This window comes from Oncorhynchus mykiss, chromosome 6, assembly GCF_057628025.1.
Source record: "Oncorhynchus mykiss isolate SJ-2025 chromosome 6, ASM5762802v1, whole genome shotgun sequence".
Lineage (NCBI taxonomy): Eukaryota > Metazoa > Chordata > Actinopteri > Salmoniformes > Salmonidae > Oncorhynchus > Oncorhynchus mykiss.
The window spans coordinates 31,881,721-31,899,688 of NC_143027.1; the positions used below are offsets into that span (position 1 = coordinate 31,881,721).

The 17,968-nt window shown below is 41.7% G+C and overlaps 2 protein-coding genes across 4 annotated transcripts; both read left to right on the forward strand.

The window, feature by feature from the left end:
- Window positions 1-212: 212 nt before the first annotated feature.
- On the forward strand, window positions 213-4,806 carry LOC149982832 (putative aminopeptidase PLBD2). The gene is made up of 5 exons (XM_090237680.1): window positions 213-368; window positions 532-684; window positions 2,391-2,553; window positions 2,663-2,841; window positions 3,522-4,806. Exons 2-4 carry the CDS (start codon window positions 608-610, stop codon window positions 2,831-2,833), a joined length of 411 nt encoding a protein of 136 aa, XP_090093806.1. The 5' UTR covers window positions 213-368; window positions 532-607; the 3' UTR covers window positions 2,834-2,841; window positions 3,522-4,806.
- Window positions 4,807-7,950: 3,144 nt separating this feature from the next.
- zgc:158398 (TMEM219 domain-containing protein) lies at window positions 7,951-16,986 on the forward strand. Of its 3 annotated transcripts, none has more exons than XM_021606159.3 (7): window positions 7,951-8,420; window positions 8,540-8,702; window positions 10,728-10,992; window positions 11,159-11,267; window positions 11,439-11,589; window positions 15,411-15,446; window positions 15,692-16,986. In XM_021606159.3, the coding sequence occupies exons 1-7, from the start codon at window positions 8,404-8,406 to the stop codon at window positions 15,710-15,712; spliced, it is 762 nt and encodes a 253-aa protein (XP_021461834.1). In that variant the 5' UTR covers window positions 7,951-8,403; the 3' UTR covers window positions 15,713-16,986. The 3 variants fall into 3 exon arrangements, with proteins under 3 accessions (XP_021461834.1, XP_021461833.1, XP_021461835.1); XM_021606158.3 differs by having other exon boundaries at window positions 7,958-8,420; window positions 15,411-15,551; XM_021606160.3 differs by lacking the exon at window positions 15,411-15,446 and having other exon boundaries at window positions 7,958-8,420.
- Window positions 16,987-17,968: the final 982 nt, after the last annotated feature.

The window sequence follows — 17,968 nt, forward strand, 5'->3', positions numbered from 1 at the left end:
ACGTAATTCATTTCTTGATGAAAACAGTCCCCATGTTGTTATCCAGAGTCACATTTGTTTATTTTGCAAGCTATATCACACATATATTTTTACATAAAGTAGGGTTTTAAAGGACCATAAAGTAACATTTGTTTTGCCAAAAGAAAATCCGGTATCGTAGTACTGCGATCCTGGTATCGCGACAACCCAAGCACACACACACATTGGAGAAAGGTTTTGTGTGTTCTTCCTGCTGTGGTGAGTGGGCTATTTATCAATAACAGCAATAAGTGTGTGTGTGTGGTTCTGTTCTGTAGTGGGCTGGTTGTTCACTCTGATAAAACCCAGGAGTTGCTGCAGAAAGGTTACTGGTCCAGTTATAATATCCCGTAAGTACCAATAACAACAAATATATACTGTAACTACCACACACTAGTAATGACTATATTATTAATAGGTGGTGACTGTCTGTCTCTCAGGTTTGTTCTCATCAACAACAACAAAAATAACCTGTGTATGTGTGACACACACTCTCTCACTGTGTGTGTGTAGGTACTATGAGGAGGTGTTTAATGCCAGTGGCTGTCGAGAACTGGTTAAACAGTTTGGTCCATGGTTCTCTCTGGACATGAACCCTCGAACCCAGATCTTCAGAAGGAACCAATCACACATCACAGACATGGACTCCATGGTCCGCCTCATGAGGTACGCACTTCCAGTCAGAGGATTCTACACCAGATGTCACAGGAGGGAGAGGGACAGACCTGAATTTAGGCCTATATACACGAGTATCCTTACCTACAGCTGTATTCTTACCTACAGCTGTATCCTTACCTACAGCTGTATTCTTACCTACAGCTGTATCCTTACCTACAGCTGTATTCTTACCTACAGCTGTATTCTTACCTACAGCTGTATCCTTACCTACAGCTGTATCCTTACCTATAGCTGTATCCTTACCTACAGCTGTATCCTTACCTACAGCTGTATCCTTACCTATAGCTGTATCCTTACCTACAGCTGTATCCTTACCTACAGCTGTATCCTTACCTACAGCTGTATTCTTACCTACAGCTGTATTCTTACCTACAGCTGTATCCTTACCTATAGCTGTATCCTTACATACAGCTGTATCCTTACCTACAGCTGTATCCTTACCTACAACTGTATTCTTACCTACAGCTGTATTCTTACCTATAGCTGTATCCTTACCTACAGCTGTATTCTTACCTACAGCTGTATCCTTACCTACAGCTGTATTCTTACCTACAGCTGTATCCTTACCTACAGCTGTATTCTTACCTACAGCTGTATCCTTACCTACAGCTGTATTCTTACATACAGCTGTATCGTTACCTACAGCTGTATCCTTACCTATAGCTGTATCCTTACCTACAGCTGTATCCTTACCTACAGCTGTATCCTTACCTACAGCTGTATTCTTACATACAGCTGTATTCTTACCTACAGCTGTATTCTTACATACAGCTGTATCCTTACCTACAGCTGTATCCTTACCTATAGCTGTATCCTTACCTACAGCTGTATCCTTACCTACAGCTGTATCCTTACCTACAGCTGTATCCTTACCTATAGCTGTATCCTTACATACAGCTGTATCCTTACCTACAGCTGTATCCTTACCTACAGCTGTATTCTTACCTACAGCTGTATTCTTACCTACAGCTGTATTCTTACCTACAGCTGTATCCTTACCTATAGCTGTATCCTTACATACAGCTGTATCCTTACATACAGCTGTATTCTTACCTACAGCTGTATTCTTACCTACAGCTGTATCCTTACCTACAGCTGTATCCTTACCTACAGCTGTATTCAGAAAGTTTTCAGACCCCTTGACTTTTTCCACATTTTGTTTTTCTGTTACAGCCTTATTCTAAAATTGATTCATCGTTTTTTTCCTCTTATCAATCTACACACATTACCCCAAAATGACAAAGCAAAAAAGTGTTTTTGCTCCCGACATGCAATGTCAACTGTGGGACCTTATATAAACAGGTGTGTGTCGTTACAAATCATGTTCAATAAATTGAATTTACCACAGGTGGACTCCAATAAAGTTGTAGAAACATCTCAAGGATGATCAATGGAAAGAGGATGCACCTGAGCTCAATTTCGAGTCTCATAGCGAAGAGTCTGAATACTTATGTAAATGTGATCAATATTTTTTTAATAAATGTGTATACATTTATAAAAACCTGTTTTCGCTTTGTCATTATGGGGTATTGTGTGTAGGTGGAGGGGGAAAAAAATATAGAATCCATTTTAGAATAAGTCTGTAACGTAACAAAATGTGGAAAAAGTCAAGTGGTCTGAATGCTTTCCGAATGCACTGTGCATTTATAGCCTATGTATGAATATCCCTTCCCTACCCCATTCTTTTTCTGTAGGTATAATAACTTTAAGAATGACCCGTTGTCTTGGTGTGAGGGCTGTGACCCGCCTGCTAATGGAGAGAACACCATCTCAGCCCGGTCCGACCTGAACCCGGCTAACGGAACGTATCCCTTCGGGGCGCTGAAGCAGAGACCACATGGAGGAACGGATATGAAGGTAAGGCCATCCTCCACTTCTACTTTCTTTTTCTCTAGGTATGAGTTAGGTGAGCTGCTTCTTGTAGGTGTCACTAATTGGCTGTGAGTGTACCTTTGAGTGTGTGTAGGTGACGTCCTACGGGCTGTGGCGTGAGTTTGACTTCCTGGCAGCGAGTGGACCCACTTGGGACCAGGTACCTGCCTTCCAGTGGAGTTCCTCCCCCTACTCAGACCTGATGCACATAGGACACCCTGACACCTGGGCGTTTGCACCTGTAAATGTCACCTGGTCTACCTAACCCTTCTGGTAAATCCGTATTCCTCCTGTCTCCTGATTCTGCCTCTTCAACCCTACTCTCCTCCCTTTCCGCATCCTATGACTTGCACTGTCCCCCTTTCCTCCCAGCTGGCTTGGCCCTCCTCTCCTGCTCCGTGGCCTGAGTGATGCATTGCGAGCTTACAGAACAGGGCTACAGGCAGCTGAACGAAAATTGAGGAAAACTAAACTTCAGGAGGACCTATCATCCTTTCACTCCCTCCTCTATCCTCTCTATGACATCCTGCGACTAGTAAGGTCTGGCCACAGAACAACCGGCACACTCGACACCATCCCCTCCTCCCTTCTCCAGACCATCTCTGGAGATCTTCTCCTGTGCCTCACATCCATCATCAACTCATCCCTGACTACTGGCTGAGTCCCCTCTGACTTCAAAATGGCCCAAGTCGCTCCCCACCTCAAGAAACCAACACTCGACTCATCTGACGTCAAAAACTATAGACCTGTATCCCTTCTTTCTTTTCATTCCAAAACACTTCAGCATGCTGTCTCTCATCAATTTTCTCGTTATTTCTCTAAGAACAATCTTGTTGACCCTAACAGGTCAGGCTTTAAGACAAGTCACTCAACCGAGACTGCTCTTCTTTGTGTGGCGGAGGCTCTCCGCACTACCAACGCTGACTATCTCTCCTTTGTTCTCATCCTCCTAGATCTATCCGCTGCCTTTGACACTGAACCATCATATCCTCCTCTCAACCCTCTCAGGGCTGGGCGTCTATGCACATTCTTGGATTGCATCCTACCTGGCAGGCCGCTCCTACCAGGTGACGTGGAGAGGATCTGTGTCTGCACCACGTACTCTCACTACTGGTGTTCCCCAGGGCTTGGTTCTAGGTTGAAAACCCTGCTTGTGCCATCAAACCCCTGCAACTTATCCAGAACACTGCAGCGCACCTGGTTTTCAACCTTCCCAAGTTCTCTATTGTCACCCCAGTCCTTCGTACACTCCACTGGCTTCCACTCAAAGCTCAAATCCACTTCAAGACCATGGTGCTTACCTATGGAACAGCAAGAGGAACTGCCCCTCCCGACCTTCAGGCTATGCTCAAATCCTACACCCCAACCTGAGAACTCCATTCTGCCACCTCCCGTTCTAGCTCTGACTACTGATTTATTTACTTGAGAAAAAATGTACATTCTATGCCTGTGATATGTGATTGTCCCACCTAGCTATCTTAAGATGAATGCACTAACTGTAAGTCGCTCTGGATAAGAGCGTCTGCTAACTGACTAAAATTTAAATATACCCCTTATATTAAACCTACACGCACAGACCCCTCCGTGTCAGAGAATAAACTAAGGGGTGATGGGTTTCATTTCAGAAGTGAAATGATTACAAAAGTAATGTAATGTATTAGGTATACAGTACAACAGTAAGCTCAGGGTTAGCATGTATATTTACTGCTCTGTTGTGTGAACAATCTTGAGATAAGGAAGTGGGTTTTAACTGGGTTTTAATTTTTTATTTTTTATGTTTTGCTCGTACTGGCTGTCATTGAATGTGATGTGAGACGGGAAAACTTTAAATGGGGCTGGAGTTCCACAAATGACAATATAGAGGTAGGAAATTGTACTGGGAAAAAAATGCACCATTCGTTTGGCCAATGGAGAATGATTTAAAAAAAATAATAAATATATATATATATATATATATATATATATATATATATATATTTAATCAAACAGTTTAGTGTAGCCTATGTGCCTACTTGAAGTATTCTACCATTTGATTCATGCTGCTATGACACTGGTCAATTTGTTCAATTCATGTTGACTTTATTAGACAGTAATTGCATAAAAACATGTATTACATTTGTTAGCATTTGACAGATCTGCTTTAATACGGTCAATGGTTTTGGAATTAATTTTGTTTTAAACTTTACTTTATAGCCATGTCATGTGTAGCTTATTTAGAAATACAAAGCTGGCGTTCTGTCTTTTGGTGTCGTACACTGTTGTCACTGATGGCCCAGACTTTTTTTAAACATTCCTGAAAGCGAAACACAACTGATTTGAAAGAAGGGGAGGGACATAGTCATCACATGATCAAATCCCATGACAATGCACGTGGCTCTGCTTTCCTCCAATCAGAACTCTTTAACTATTCTTCTTGTTCTTCTGCCTTATTACCGTTCTCCTAGCAGCAGGATATTATGATGGCAACTCGATCGCAGATTATTTTAATTTTAAAATAAGAGTACCCCTGCAAAAAACGGGCAACATTTTGGGAATATCGTTTGCTGTTATCACTAGTGCAGTACAACTCTCACAGATTTGCTACCACCTTTGAAAAAAAAATGTATGGATCATTTTACTTTTAATATTGTAGTATTTATAGGGCAATGAATTAAAGTGCTGCTGGGGATTTAGACCACAGTTCTCCATAAAATAACACCATATAAAGATTCTACACACCTTACATAATGAGTAATCCCAACCCCACTTTTACCTCAGCACATAGAATATTTTTTCTCTATAAACCAATATTACATTTTAGTAGTGTATTGCATTGCAGTGGGTGGAGTAGAAAGTGCTTTTGGGTATTTACACCTCAGGACCTCAAGAAATAACACAATATATAGATTACAGGCCACAGGAGGCTACTGAGGGGAGAATGGCTCATAATAAGGGCTGGAATGGCAAATAGAATGGCATCAAACACATGGAAACCATGTATTTGATACCATTCCACCTATTCCGCTCCGGTCATTAACACGAGCCAGTTCTCCCCAATTAAGGTACTGCCAACCTCCTGTGTTACACACCCAACTGAGTATTCCCAACCCCACCTTTACTTTGGCACATATCCATTCACTGTATTGTATTGCATTGCTTTGAATGGAATGGTTGGAGTAGAAAGTTCTGCTGGATATTTAGATCTCAGTCCCCCAAGAAATAACTCCATATATAGATTCTCTAGAGACCCTACTGAGTATTGCCAACTCCACTTTTACCTTGGCACATAATTTTTTTTTCTCCCATACAGCCTAATGTTGTGAACATACCAATCTAAACATTGTATTTTTGATAGTGCTCTTAAAAAAAACCCAATAGAAGCATATTTGCAATTATTTACATAAAGTCCTTAATTTGCTTAAGAGCACAATAAAAATGGTCATTGATTCAAATGTAATATATTTTGAATATTTATCAACATTGCATCACATATGCTGCTGCTATTATCTGTCACTTTATTCCTAGTTATATGTACACTACCGGTCAAAAGTTTTAGAACACCAACTCATTCAAGGGCTTTCTTTGTTTTTACTATTTTATACATTGTCGAAAAATAGTGAAGACATCAAAACAATGAAATAACACATATGGAGTCATGTAGTAACCAAAAAAAGTGTTAAGCAAATCAAAATATTTTTTATTTGAGAATCTTCAAATAGCCACCCCTTGCCTTGATGACAGCTTTGCACAATGTTGGCATTCTCTCAACCAGCGGTAGTCACCTGGAATAAAAAAGCCACTCTAAAATGTGCAGTTTTGTGGACACAACACAATGACACAGATTTTTTAAGATTTGAGGGAGTGCAATTGGCATGCAGATGGCAGGAATGTCCAACAGAGTTATTGTCAGATAATTGAATGTTCATTTCTCTATCATAAGCTGCCTCCAATGTTGTTTTAGAGAATTTGGCAGTACGTCCAACCGGCCACACAACCGTAGACCACGTGTAACCACTTTAGCCCAGGACCTCCACATCTGGCTTCTTCACCTGTGGGATTGTCTGAGACCAGCCACCCGGACAGCTGATGAAACTGTGGGTTTGCACCAAAGGATTGCTACACTAACTGTCAGAAACCGTCTCAATGAAGCTCATCTGCGTGCTAGTCATCCTCACCAGGTCCTTGACCTGACCGCAGTTTGGCACGTAACCGACTTCAGTGGGCAAATGCTCACCTTCGATGACCACTGGAGAAGTGTGCTCCTCACTCCTCACGGATGAATCACGGTTTCAACTGTACCGGGCAGATGGCAGACAGCATGAATGGCGTCGTGTGGGCAAGCGGTTTGCTGATACCAACGTTGTGAACATAGTGAACAATGAACACAATTGCATTTTATCGTTTGCAATTTGAATGCAGAGATACCGTGATGAGGTCCTAAGGCCCATTGTCATGCCATTCATCCCCCGCCATCGCTTCACGGGGCGGCAGGGTAGCCTAGTGGTTAGAGCATTGGACTAGTAACCGAAAGGTTGCAAGTTCAAATCCCCGAGCTGACAAGGTACAAAATCTGTCGTTCTGCCCCTGAACAGGCCGTCATTGAAAATAAGAATGTGTTCTTAACTGACTTGCCTAGTAAAATAAAGGTAAAATAAATAAAAATGTTCCAGCATGATAATGCACTGCTCCATGTCGCAACGATCTGTACACAATTCCTGGAAGCTGAAAATGTCCCAGTTCTTCCATGGCCTGCATACTCACCAGACATGTCACCCATTGAGCATGTTTGGGATGCTCTGGATCAACTTGTATGACAGCATGTTCCAGTACATTTTGCACAGCCATTAAAGAGGAGTGGGACAACATACCACAGGCCACAATCGACAGCCTGATCAACTCGATGCGAAGGAGATGTGTCGCGCTGCATGAGGCAAATGGTGATCACACCAGAAACTGACTGGTTTTCGGATCCTATCACCTACCTTTTTAAGGTATCCGTGACCAACAGGTCTGTATTCCCAGTCATGTGAAATCCATAGATTTGGGCCTAATGAATGTATTTCAATTGACTGATTTGCTTACATGAACTAGAATTAAGTAAAATCTTTGAAATTGTTGCATGTTGCGTTTATATTTTTGTTCAGTGTGTACATCTACCTCAATTACCTATTACCCCTGCACGTCGACTCTGTACTGGTACCCCATGTATATAGCCAAGTCATTGTAATTTATTTTATGTGTTGTACTCTTCTTTTGCTCTCTCCCCCCCCATCCATCCCCCCCTGCAATGTTGGGAAGTGCCCGTAAATACGCATTTCACTGTTAATCTTAACCTGTTTGTTTACGAAGCATGTGAAGAATATAATGTGCGGATTTTTATTTTGAAGGATTCGTCATTACCATACAAATTGACGTCATTGTTTGTGCTGCTGGCAGAATACTAGTTTGTCTTTCAAAACAATATGGTCCCAATTCTCAGACATAGGTTAGAAATGTAACGAACTAACTTGCTTTGTTTGTACTAGCTAGTTTTCTCATGTGAACTGTATACTTTAGATGTAGCTAGCTTAGGAAAATAATGATTCAGTTTGTATTAAACAAAAGCGGCTTGCTAGCTGATTAACTTTCTACCGATCCGGTTTAACTATAGTAACGTTAACGAGTTGGTTGTAGATTGTACGGAACTGTATGGCTAGCTAGGCTTTTGCTATTAAGAAAAGCAACGACAGCTACAAAAGTTGTACTTTGACTGGTAAATTCCGTTGTCTTGACATGGCAAGCAACGCGAGGTAGCATTGCAGAGAACGGCTCGACGTTGGACTAAACCTAAGTCACCCCTGTGGACCTGTCTGTGTGATGATCCCACAAGCCAGGTAACGTATGTTGTTGCTAAATCGTTTTTTGGCGAATGCAATGGCTTATGGAATGTTTGCCAGAATCCTGTGTTGTCGTCAATTATTTTTATATCAGCACTCTGTTGTGTGTGTTACAGGTGTGTGATGGGTTCCTGGCAGCCAGTTGCTAATCTAAGGGACTATGTTTCCCAGCATCCTCCTGGGGTCACCTTCTTCCTCTGTGTGCTGACCCTTGCCCTCACCTTCCTAAGCCTCGGGTCATACACGCACACACACCGCCTGCCAAATCCAGATACGCAGGTACAACATACATTACATACAGAGTTTGGGCTTGGTGATATGGCCAAAATATCATATTATGATATTTTTCACATTTGACGGTATGTTATGTTTTTGAATAATAAAAGTGATAAATATTCACGACCCTAGAGTGGTAATACATTAATTACGTGTTTTCAATGGGGCATTCACCATTCTGTTTGATTTATACATTTCCTGCACTTTTGTTATCATTTCTACACTATGTCAGGTAGTGCTAAGTAGGGCTGTATGATAGGTATTGGCCAAAAATCTAGGCCTAGAACAGTTTATTGGTGCTGTTGAAATCATGGAAATTACTGTTGTAGTTCAACAATTAGAATATAGTGGGCAGCATTTTGAATACATTGCTGTTTGAAATGACAACAAAGGAATAAGCCGGGGAGTCATTATTTTGACAGGGTCGGAACCAAATTGATTGTCAGTGTTTTTTAGGGGACCCTATACGATGTTACAGTACATGTGTATTCTCCATAGAGAATGATAGAGGCCTCTAGGGCCAACAGGCCATTTTAGCATGGGCAGCGCCATTGAGGGCTTCCACCATTTTAAAGTAGTCAACTGGTAGGGATTCCTATGGGTTGTAGCCTCAATGGCGCTGCCCATGCTGTCACAGACTAATGGTACAGATATAAAGGACTCGTCTGTATCTATCTCTGATATTCACTTCATGTAGTTAGCTAATATATTAATGATTTGCCTATTCCTCGCTGATTTAGAAGATACCGTTGCACAAACAACATATTGATCTAGGCCTACCCCAGCACTGGTATCAGGCTGTATATTAGCAAGCTATGTTTGCTCTGACTGATTACATTTAGCCATAGAGAATGATAGAGGCCTCCAGTGGCCAAAAGGCCATATTAGCATTGAGGGCTTCCACCATTTTAATGTAGTCAACTGGGTGGGACCTCCGACTTCATGTTCAACCGGGTCGTCAGGAGGGATCAGCCAATCGTGAAGAAGAAAATTGACTACTTCAAAATGAAGATTTCTTCAATGGCACTGTCACAGATAGAATGATGAGTATTCTCTCTTTGCAATTAGCTAGCGGTTAAGATTAGTGGCTAACATGATTTGTTTTAGCCACAACTTGCTAAGAAAAGAAAGCTGTTTGTATACCTTAAGATACACAAACAAATAGTGTAATTATAGAAAGCAGCTTCATTGTCACCCAACATATTTTTGCGGCTGACCATGCAGACTGCAAAGTGAACGGCAAGTGAAGTGCTTGTGACTCATGGTCGAGCAACAACTGCTCTCCTTGAGTGACAGTGGGCAGGGCTTGGTGTGATAAGCGAGGGAGACGACTTGCAAGTAGCAAATAGAGTCAACTATAAAAACACACATTACACGCGCCAGAGTTGCGTATCACATTTAACAATCTAAACATTGAAGTGCTGTTTTAAAAGGTAAAGTAAAAACCCAAACTGGTCCATGCATCAATACCGGTCTATAGTAAAATAATATAGTATACTGCCCAACCATACACACTACACACAATGCCTGCCCAAGTGCCCAACTCTAACACAGTTATGCCACACTCACCGCTTGCCCAATCTTGACAAACCACAGATACAACACACAGACCAATAGGCGAAGAACAATATTCATGGTAACTTATACCATTATGCCGGAGGTTGGGGAACTGCCCCTTTACCTTGTTGTTCCTATACTTTTGCCCATACAGTAGAGCAGGCCTGGGCAATTCCAGTCCCCGGGGGCCTGATAGGTGTCACAATTTCCCCCATCCATAGCAACACAGCTGATTTAAAGGAATTGCATTCTAAACTGAAGATCATGATTAGTTGATTATTGGAGTCAGTTGTGTTAGCTGGGGCAAAAGTGTAACACTGCTAGGTGTTGCAGAGCACAGCTTTTGGATTTTGGCTCAGCTGTCTGCTCAATGCATCTTGGGCATGCAGGCCAAAAAATCCTTTAAGGGCTAGATGAGTGCAGACCACTTTAGATGTACAGAGAAATGGAAATGCATATTTTCTTTCAAAGGATTGGAACCACTTCCTGTTGTCGTTGGCCAACCTCCAGTTGTGTGCGAGAGCCAATGGTACAGCAATGGAGATGGTTTCCTCTCCTCCATTTGCGAAAGAGGAGGTATGTGGAACAGTATTGCTGAACTCCACCCAGAGCCCACCATCCATCACACAGTTGTCCCTTTGGGTGCCACTGGCCGTGATGGACAGCTCAAACATCCAATCCCTGAGTGACCTTTGCCTCCATGGAACATTATTGGCCAGTCAGCTGGGACTCACAGGTCAGTTTTTGTCCTCGATAGGCAAATGGTGCACATTTCATGTTATGCTTAATTGGTTTTATATGATGAAACCAAGCTTAATAATACATAAATGAGAATTATGTGCCATGGTGAAATAACTATACAGTAGTAGCAGTAAAAGTTGAAATTGTCTCGGTCTGCTCAGGTAACGAGGCTGTAAACGTGACACTGATGTTCTCCTCTCCATCTGTGGGTGGCAACTCGCACGCCTGCCTTAGCGTTAGCGCACCTACACACATCCTACCTCCAGTCCTGTGAGTCACACACACACACACATACCTAGTCTTCCATATACTGGTTCATTCACCTGTTGCATACAGCTCTGCACAGAGTGCCTAGATGGCACTTCTGCCTTATCTCCTCTGGAGTGTCTCTGCGTAAAGTCTAGTGTCTTCTGTAACGTGTGTGTGTGTATGTATGTCCAGGCTGCCACCTGTGTGCCCTGCCAATGAAGGGACATCCTCTCCTGTCAGAGCGATTGCAATGGAGATAAGCAGCCAGAAGCCCTCAGCGTCACAGTCTTGCTACAGTCTACAGTACACACCTGATCCTACACTCACCGCCATGCTAACGCAGGTACATGTACACACAACCCCACACTCACAGCCATGCTCTAAAATTTCAGTTGAGTCACAACCTACACACCGCCATGCTTACAGGTCAGGGATTCTTGAAAGTCAGGACAATCTTTGTCCGACAGGGAAATTTCATTTTAATAGTTGAAAAAATTAATCTCATTTGATCTTAAAAAATAAATATAGGGGAATTTTATTATGGAAAGATTTGTTTTTGTAATTTTCCACATATTTTCAGAGAAATGATCACATCTAGTTTCTTGCAATAGCCACCTCTGACTTTAAGGAATATTTCTCTCAAAACTGTGATTCCTATCAAATTTGTCAGCATCAGATTTATCTAAAATCATAAATGAATCCAAAATTAGCAGGGCCAGCTATACCATGAGAAGCATTATGTCTCCGGATGTTATTATCATTTATTTTATATTTGCATCCTCCGAAACACAACTCAGCCAAGCTGCACTGCTTCTTGACACAATGCCCGCTTAACCCGGAAGCCAGCCGCACCAATGTCTTGGAGAAAACACTGTACACCTGGTGACCGTGTCAGCGTGCATTGCGCCCGGCCCACCACAGGAGTCGCTAGAGCGTGATGGGACAAGGACAGCTCTGCCGGCCAAACCCTCCCCTAACCCGGATGACGCTGGACCAATTATGCGCCGCCCCATGGGTATCCCAGTAAACATAAGAATGAGTGTGAGTTTTTGTCACAACCCGGCTCGAGGAAAGTGACAAAGAGCTCTTATACTCGTGGGAAGTGACAAAAAGCTCTTATAGGACTAGGGCACAAATAATAATATAATAATAAACAATAATTCTGCTCTATATTTGACCATCATACATATTAAACCTTATTCACAATTTTCGATGAACAAATAACTCACCACAGGTTAATGAGAAGGGTGTGCTTGATAGGATGCACATAACTCTGCAATGTTGGGTTGTATTGGAGAGAGTCTTAAATCATTTTCCACAGTCTGTGCCTGTATTTAGTTTTCATGCTAATGAGAGCCGAAAATCCACTCTCACATAGGTACATGGTTGCAAAGGGCATCAGTGTCTTAACAGCGTGATTTTCCAAGGCAGGATACTCTGTGCGCAGCCCAATCCAGAAATCTGGCAGTGGGTTCTGATAAAATAACATTTTTACAGAACTGCTTGTTGCGATTTCTATGAGGCTCTCTTGTTCAGATATCGGTAAGTAGACTGGAGGCAGGTCATGAAAGAGATAACGAATCCAGTTGTTTGTGTCGTCCGTTTCGGGAAAGTACCTGCGGAATTGCGCACCCAACTCACTCAGGTGCTTCGCTGTATCATATTTGACATTGTCCGTAAAGCATGAGTTCATTTGCATACAAAAAATCATAATGATGGAAAGACCTGTGTTGTCCTTGTTAATGCAGACAGAGAAAAGCTCCAACTTATTAATCAGCCTCAATTTTGTCCCGCACATTGAATATAGTTGCGGAGAGTCCCTGTAATCCTAGATTCAGATCATTCAGGTGAGAAAAAACATCACCCAGATAGGCCAGTTGTGTGAGAAACTCGTTATCATGCAAGCGGTCAGACAAGTGGAAATTATAGTCAGTAAAGAGAACTTTAAGCTCGTCTCTCAATTTAAAAAAAGTGTCAACTTTCCCCTTTGATAACCAGCGCACTTCTGTCTGTTGTAAAAGCGTTACATGGTCGCTGCCCATATTGCATAGTGCAGAAAATACGAGAGTTCAGAGAGTCCAAAATGTCTTTCAAGCTGTCAGGCATTCCTTTGGCAACCAAGAACCTCCGTCGGGAGCAATTGCTTGCACGTGCGTTACCTCCACTATGTCTCTCTGTCATGGCTTTTGCACCATCAGTACAGATACCAACATGAGCAGCAGCTACGTTTGGCTACATACGGACCGTTAGTGGAATTCCCGCTATAGATTAACGGTTAATGTGATTGGATGTTAATTATTTGACTAGGCTACCTGTATTTGACATTGTTGTTATTTCGCTGAACACTAGATGGTTTCATTTTATTTTTGGCAGTGAAACGAGGCTACTCAGGCGAGGAAAAAAACCTCACCCAAATGTATTGCCCCGTTCGAAAATATAAATGGACTGTTTGAAAATGGGAAGAGAAAAGAAATGTAAATGTGAATCATATTTTTATTTGGCGGCATTGCACGTACCCCAGTTTGAGAATGCCTGGCCTAGGGGTTCACATACTTTTTCCAGCCTACACTGTAAAGGTTTAAATAATGTATTCAATATAGACAAGATAAATACAATAATTTGTTTAAACACACTGTTTGTCTTTTGTTGACTTAGATGGAAATCAGATCAAATGTGATGACCAATTTATGCAGAAGTCCAGGTAATTCCAAAGGGTTCACATACTTTTTCTTGCCACTGTATAAGTAAATCAGTCAATTGAAATAAATAAATTAGGCCCTAATCAATGGATTTCACATGACTGGGCAGGGGTGCAGCTATGGGAGGGCATATGGTGCATTCGGAAAGTATTCAGACCCCTGGACTTTTTCCACATTTTGTCACGTTACAGCCTTATTGTAAAATGTATTTAATAGTTTTTCCCACGCGATATACACACACAATACCCCATAATGACAAAACCAAAAAACAGGTTTTTAGAAATGTTTGCAAATGTATAAAAAAATACCTTATTTACAGAAGTATTCAGACCCGAAATTGAGCTCAGGTGCATCCTGTTTCCAATGATCATCCTTGATGTTTCTACAACTTCATTGGAGTCACCTGTGGTAAATTCAATTGATTGGACATGATTTGGAAAGGCATACACCTGTCTATATAAGGTCCCACAGTTAACAGTGCATGTCAGAGAAAAAAACTAAGCCATGAGGTCGAAGGAATTGTTCGGAAAACCCAGAAATAGGTTTGTGTCGACGCACAGATCTGGGGAAGGGTACCAACAAAATGTCTGCAGCATTGATTGTCCCCAAGAACACAGTGGCCTCCATCATTCTTAAATGGAAGAAGTTAGGAATCACTAAGACTCTTCCTAGAGCTGGCTGCCCAGCCAAACTGAGCAATCGGGGAAGAAGGGCCGTGGTCAGGTGACTGAGAACCCAATGGTCACTCTGACAGGGCTCCAGAATTCCTCTGTGGAGATGGGAGAACCGTCCAGAAGGACAACCATCTCTGCAGCACTCTACCAATCAGGCCTTTATGGTGGAGTGGCCTGACGGAAGCCCCTCCTTACTTAGACATGACAGCCCACTTGGAGTTTGCCAAAAGACACCTAAAGGACTCTCGCACCATGAGAAACAACATTCTCTGGCCTGATGAAACCAAGATTGAACTCTTTGGCCTGAATGCCAAGAGTCACATCTGTAGGAAACCTGGTTCCATCCCTACTGTGAAGCATGGTGGTGACAGCATCGCGCTGTGGCAATGTTTTTCAGCGGCAGGGACTGGAAGACTAGTCAGGATCGAGGGAAAGTACAAAGAGTGAATTTGAATAATATGTTAGAATGAAAAAAAACAACGACTTTAAAACACGTGTTTCACAATTAAATAACAAATAGCCTTTTATGGTGGCTGATGGAATTGATAAATCCAGTTAGGTGCATTTTATGGAAGAAAAACAATGTAATTGGGTTGTTCCTTTACATGGTATGATAGCTGATACTTTGTACAAAAATGTATATTTCAAATGTTAATATTTAGAAAAATATTTGAAGAAAAAGTTGATGGTTCGGTCTTTCAATAATCCCTGAGATACAAACACATGCTGTCAAAGGTACACACACACACTGCCCTAGGTCAGTCCCTCTAAACTTGTGTGTAACTCTGCAGAAGGAGCTGGGTCTGGCGAGTAGGCATCTGATCCAGGTGAGTGTGTGTCTGCTGGGGGTGTGTGTGCTGCTATGCTTCTCCGCCAGTCTCACACACTCACACGTACGGCGTTACCACAGCAACGGCCTGGAACTGCAAAGGGTTAGGTTTCTGATTTAATAATAATATAACTAATATACAGTTAGTGGGTTGAAGTATTTACAGCTCTGCAATCTAAGTGGCATGTTGTTTATGTGAGTGTTTTTAACTCAAGACGTTATCACTGCTTCCCCCTGTGACAGGAGCCACTGATTGACTCCTGAACCAGTCTCCACCACAGCATGCAGCTAGAGAAGGAAGAAAGGTGGAGGATGATTCGAATAAAGGACTCTTTCTGAGAGTCTGCTGCTTCTGCTGTTGGGTTCAGAGTTTGATGGAGCATCTCATTTCAAACTGCGTAGCTGCTGTTGTTGATCTCAACCCATGCTCTGTCCACAAACATTGCCCTCTGGTAAACTTCTGAGGTTCTACTCTGTCATGTTATGACTGCAGGGTGAATGGGCACGTTATTAAATATTTACATTTTATTTAAACACGTTGCCACATCCTAAAGGGGTTTTAATCTGCTCGGGCCTCTTGGCACTTCCATCCATCTGAGCCGCCTGCAGCTGTTCATCCCAGTCCAGCTCCTCTCTCTGGAGTGTCCTCCCCACCACTGCCCGTCTTCTGCAGCAGGCTGAAAAACCATCTATTCATCCAGCACCTTGATTCCAGTACTGTCTTCCCCCTCTTATCACTTCTACAAAGTTCACTTGTGTTGCAAACTTGTGTTGAATCTTGCACAGTTTATTAGTTTAATGAATTACAGCACCTTTTGTACATAGTCCCCCCATTTTAGGGGACCAGAAGTATTGGGACAAATTCACTTATGTATTAAAGTAGTCAAGTTTAGTATTTGGTCCCAAATTCCTAGCATGCAATGATTACATCAAGCTTGTTATTTTATGTCCAATAGAAAACAATGGTAAATCATGTATTGTCATTTGAGTCACTTATTGTAAATAAGAATAGAATATGTTTCTAAACACTTCTACATTAATGTGGATGCTACCATGATTACAGATAGTCTTGAATGAATCGTGAATATCATACCCCCCCCACAAAAAATGCTAACCTTTCACCATTACAATAACAATAAACCTGTTGGATGCATTTGTGGTTTTTGTTGCATTTCAGATTATTTTGTGCACAAAATATCATACCCCCAAGACATGCTAACCTCTCCTTTGAGGTGAGAGGTTAGCATGTCTTGGGGGTATGATATTTTGTGCACAAAATAATCTGAAATGCAACAAAACCCACAAATGCATCCAACAGGTTTCTAGTCACAAGCTTGATATAATCATTGCGTGCTAGGAATATGGGACCAAATACTAAACTTTTGACTACTTTAATACAGATATACAGTAAGTGAATTTGACCCAATACTTTTGGTTCCTAAAATGGGACTATGCACAAAAAGTGCTGTAATTTCCAAACGGTTCACCTGATATGGAGGAGAATACCCTCAAATTAAAGCTGACAGTCTGCCATTTAACCTCATAGTCATTGTATTATTTCAATTCCAAACTGCTTGAGTACATAGCCAAAACAAATAATTCACTGTTCCAATACTTTTGAAGCTCACTGTAGATGCAGATCTATCACGAAATGGTTGGTTTATGTCAATGGAATACTGGAAGATGTAGGATTCCATCATACAGACATGACCTTAATGGGTCTGTAGTACTGGACTGAGACCCTGCCAACCTGATCATATTGTTGACCATGTGGTTATTGATCCATGGTGATCCATGGATGGGATCCCAGCAGTAGAGGTGAACCATTATTTTCACCCTAGCTCTTCAAGGGTAGTCACATAGGGGCCGATTCAGACTTAGGGAAGGAATGCCTTTTACACATTTTGATTTATGCACTTCAGTATTTGGTATTCAGACTTACCTCATGCACAGTTTGTGGTTGTAGCTCTCTTGCATGCACTGAATAAATATAATTCAATACCAGAAAACACACCCACTGGGTGGCCAATCAACTTGATCAGTTAAATATTTTATTCTGTTAATTTATCTAAAGCAGTCCCTTTAATTTGTACCTGTTTAATTTCAATTTGATTGGCACAACATAATAACCTATGGAGAATGCTTTCAGAATGGAGATCAATGAAAGATAGCCATTCAAATGTATGGATATTTATCTCCTTTTCAGAAACCATGCTTAGTTTTCAAAACACTGATATTTCACAATGTATGTTTAGGGAAGTTTTCACCAGCCCTGAGATACTTCAGTCAATACTAGTGGCTAATATTTAACATGACAGAAATAGTAGGAAACAGAGAAAGTTGGTGCATATAATTAAAACATTTGAGAGTGCCCAAAGGTTAAATTTGGTGTGACTGTCATTGTGCAATGCTTTACATCGTCATCACATGCTCTAGGTTGCAGTACCCATTTGGTTACGTCTCCAAGTTTAATCACTGCAAGGTAAAAGGCCATACAATAAAAAAAAAGAATGCACAAGG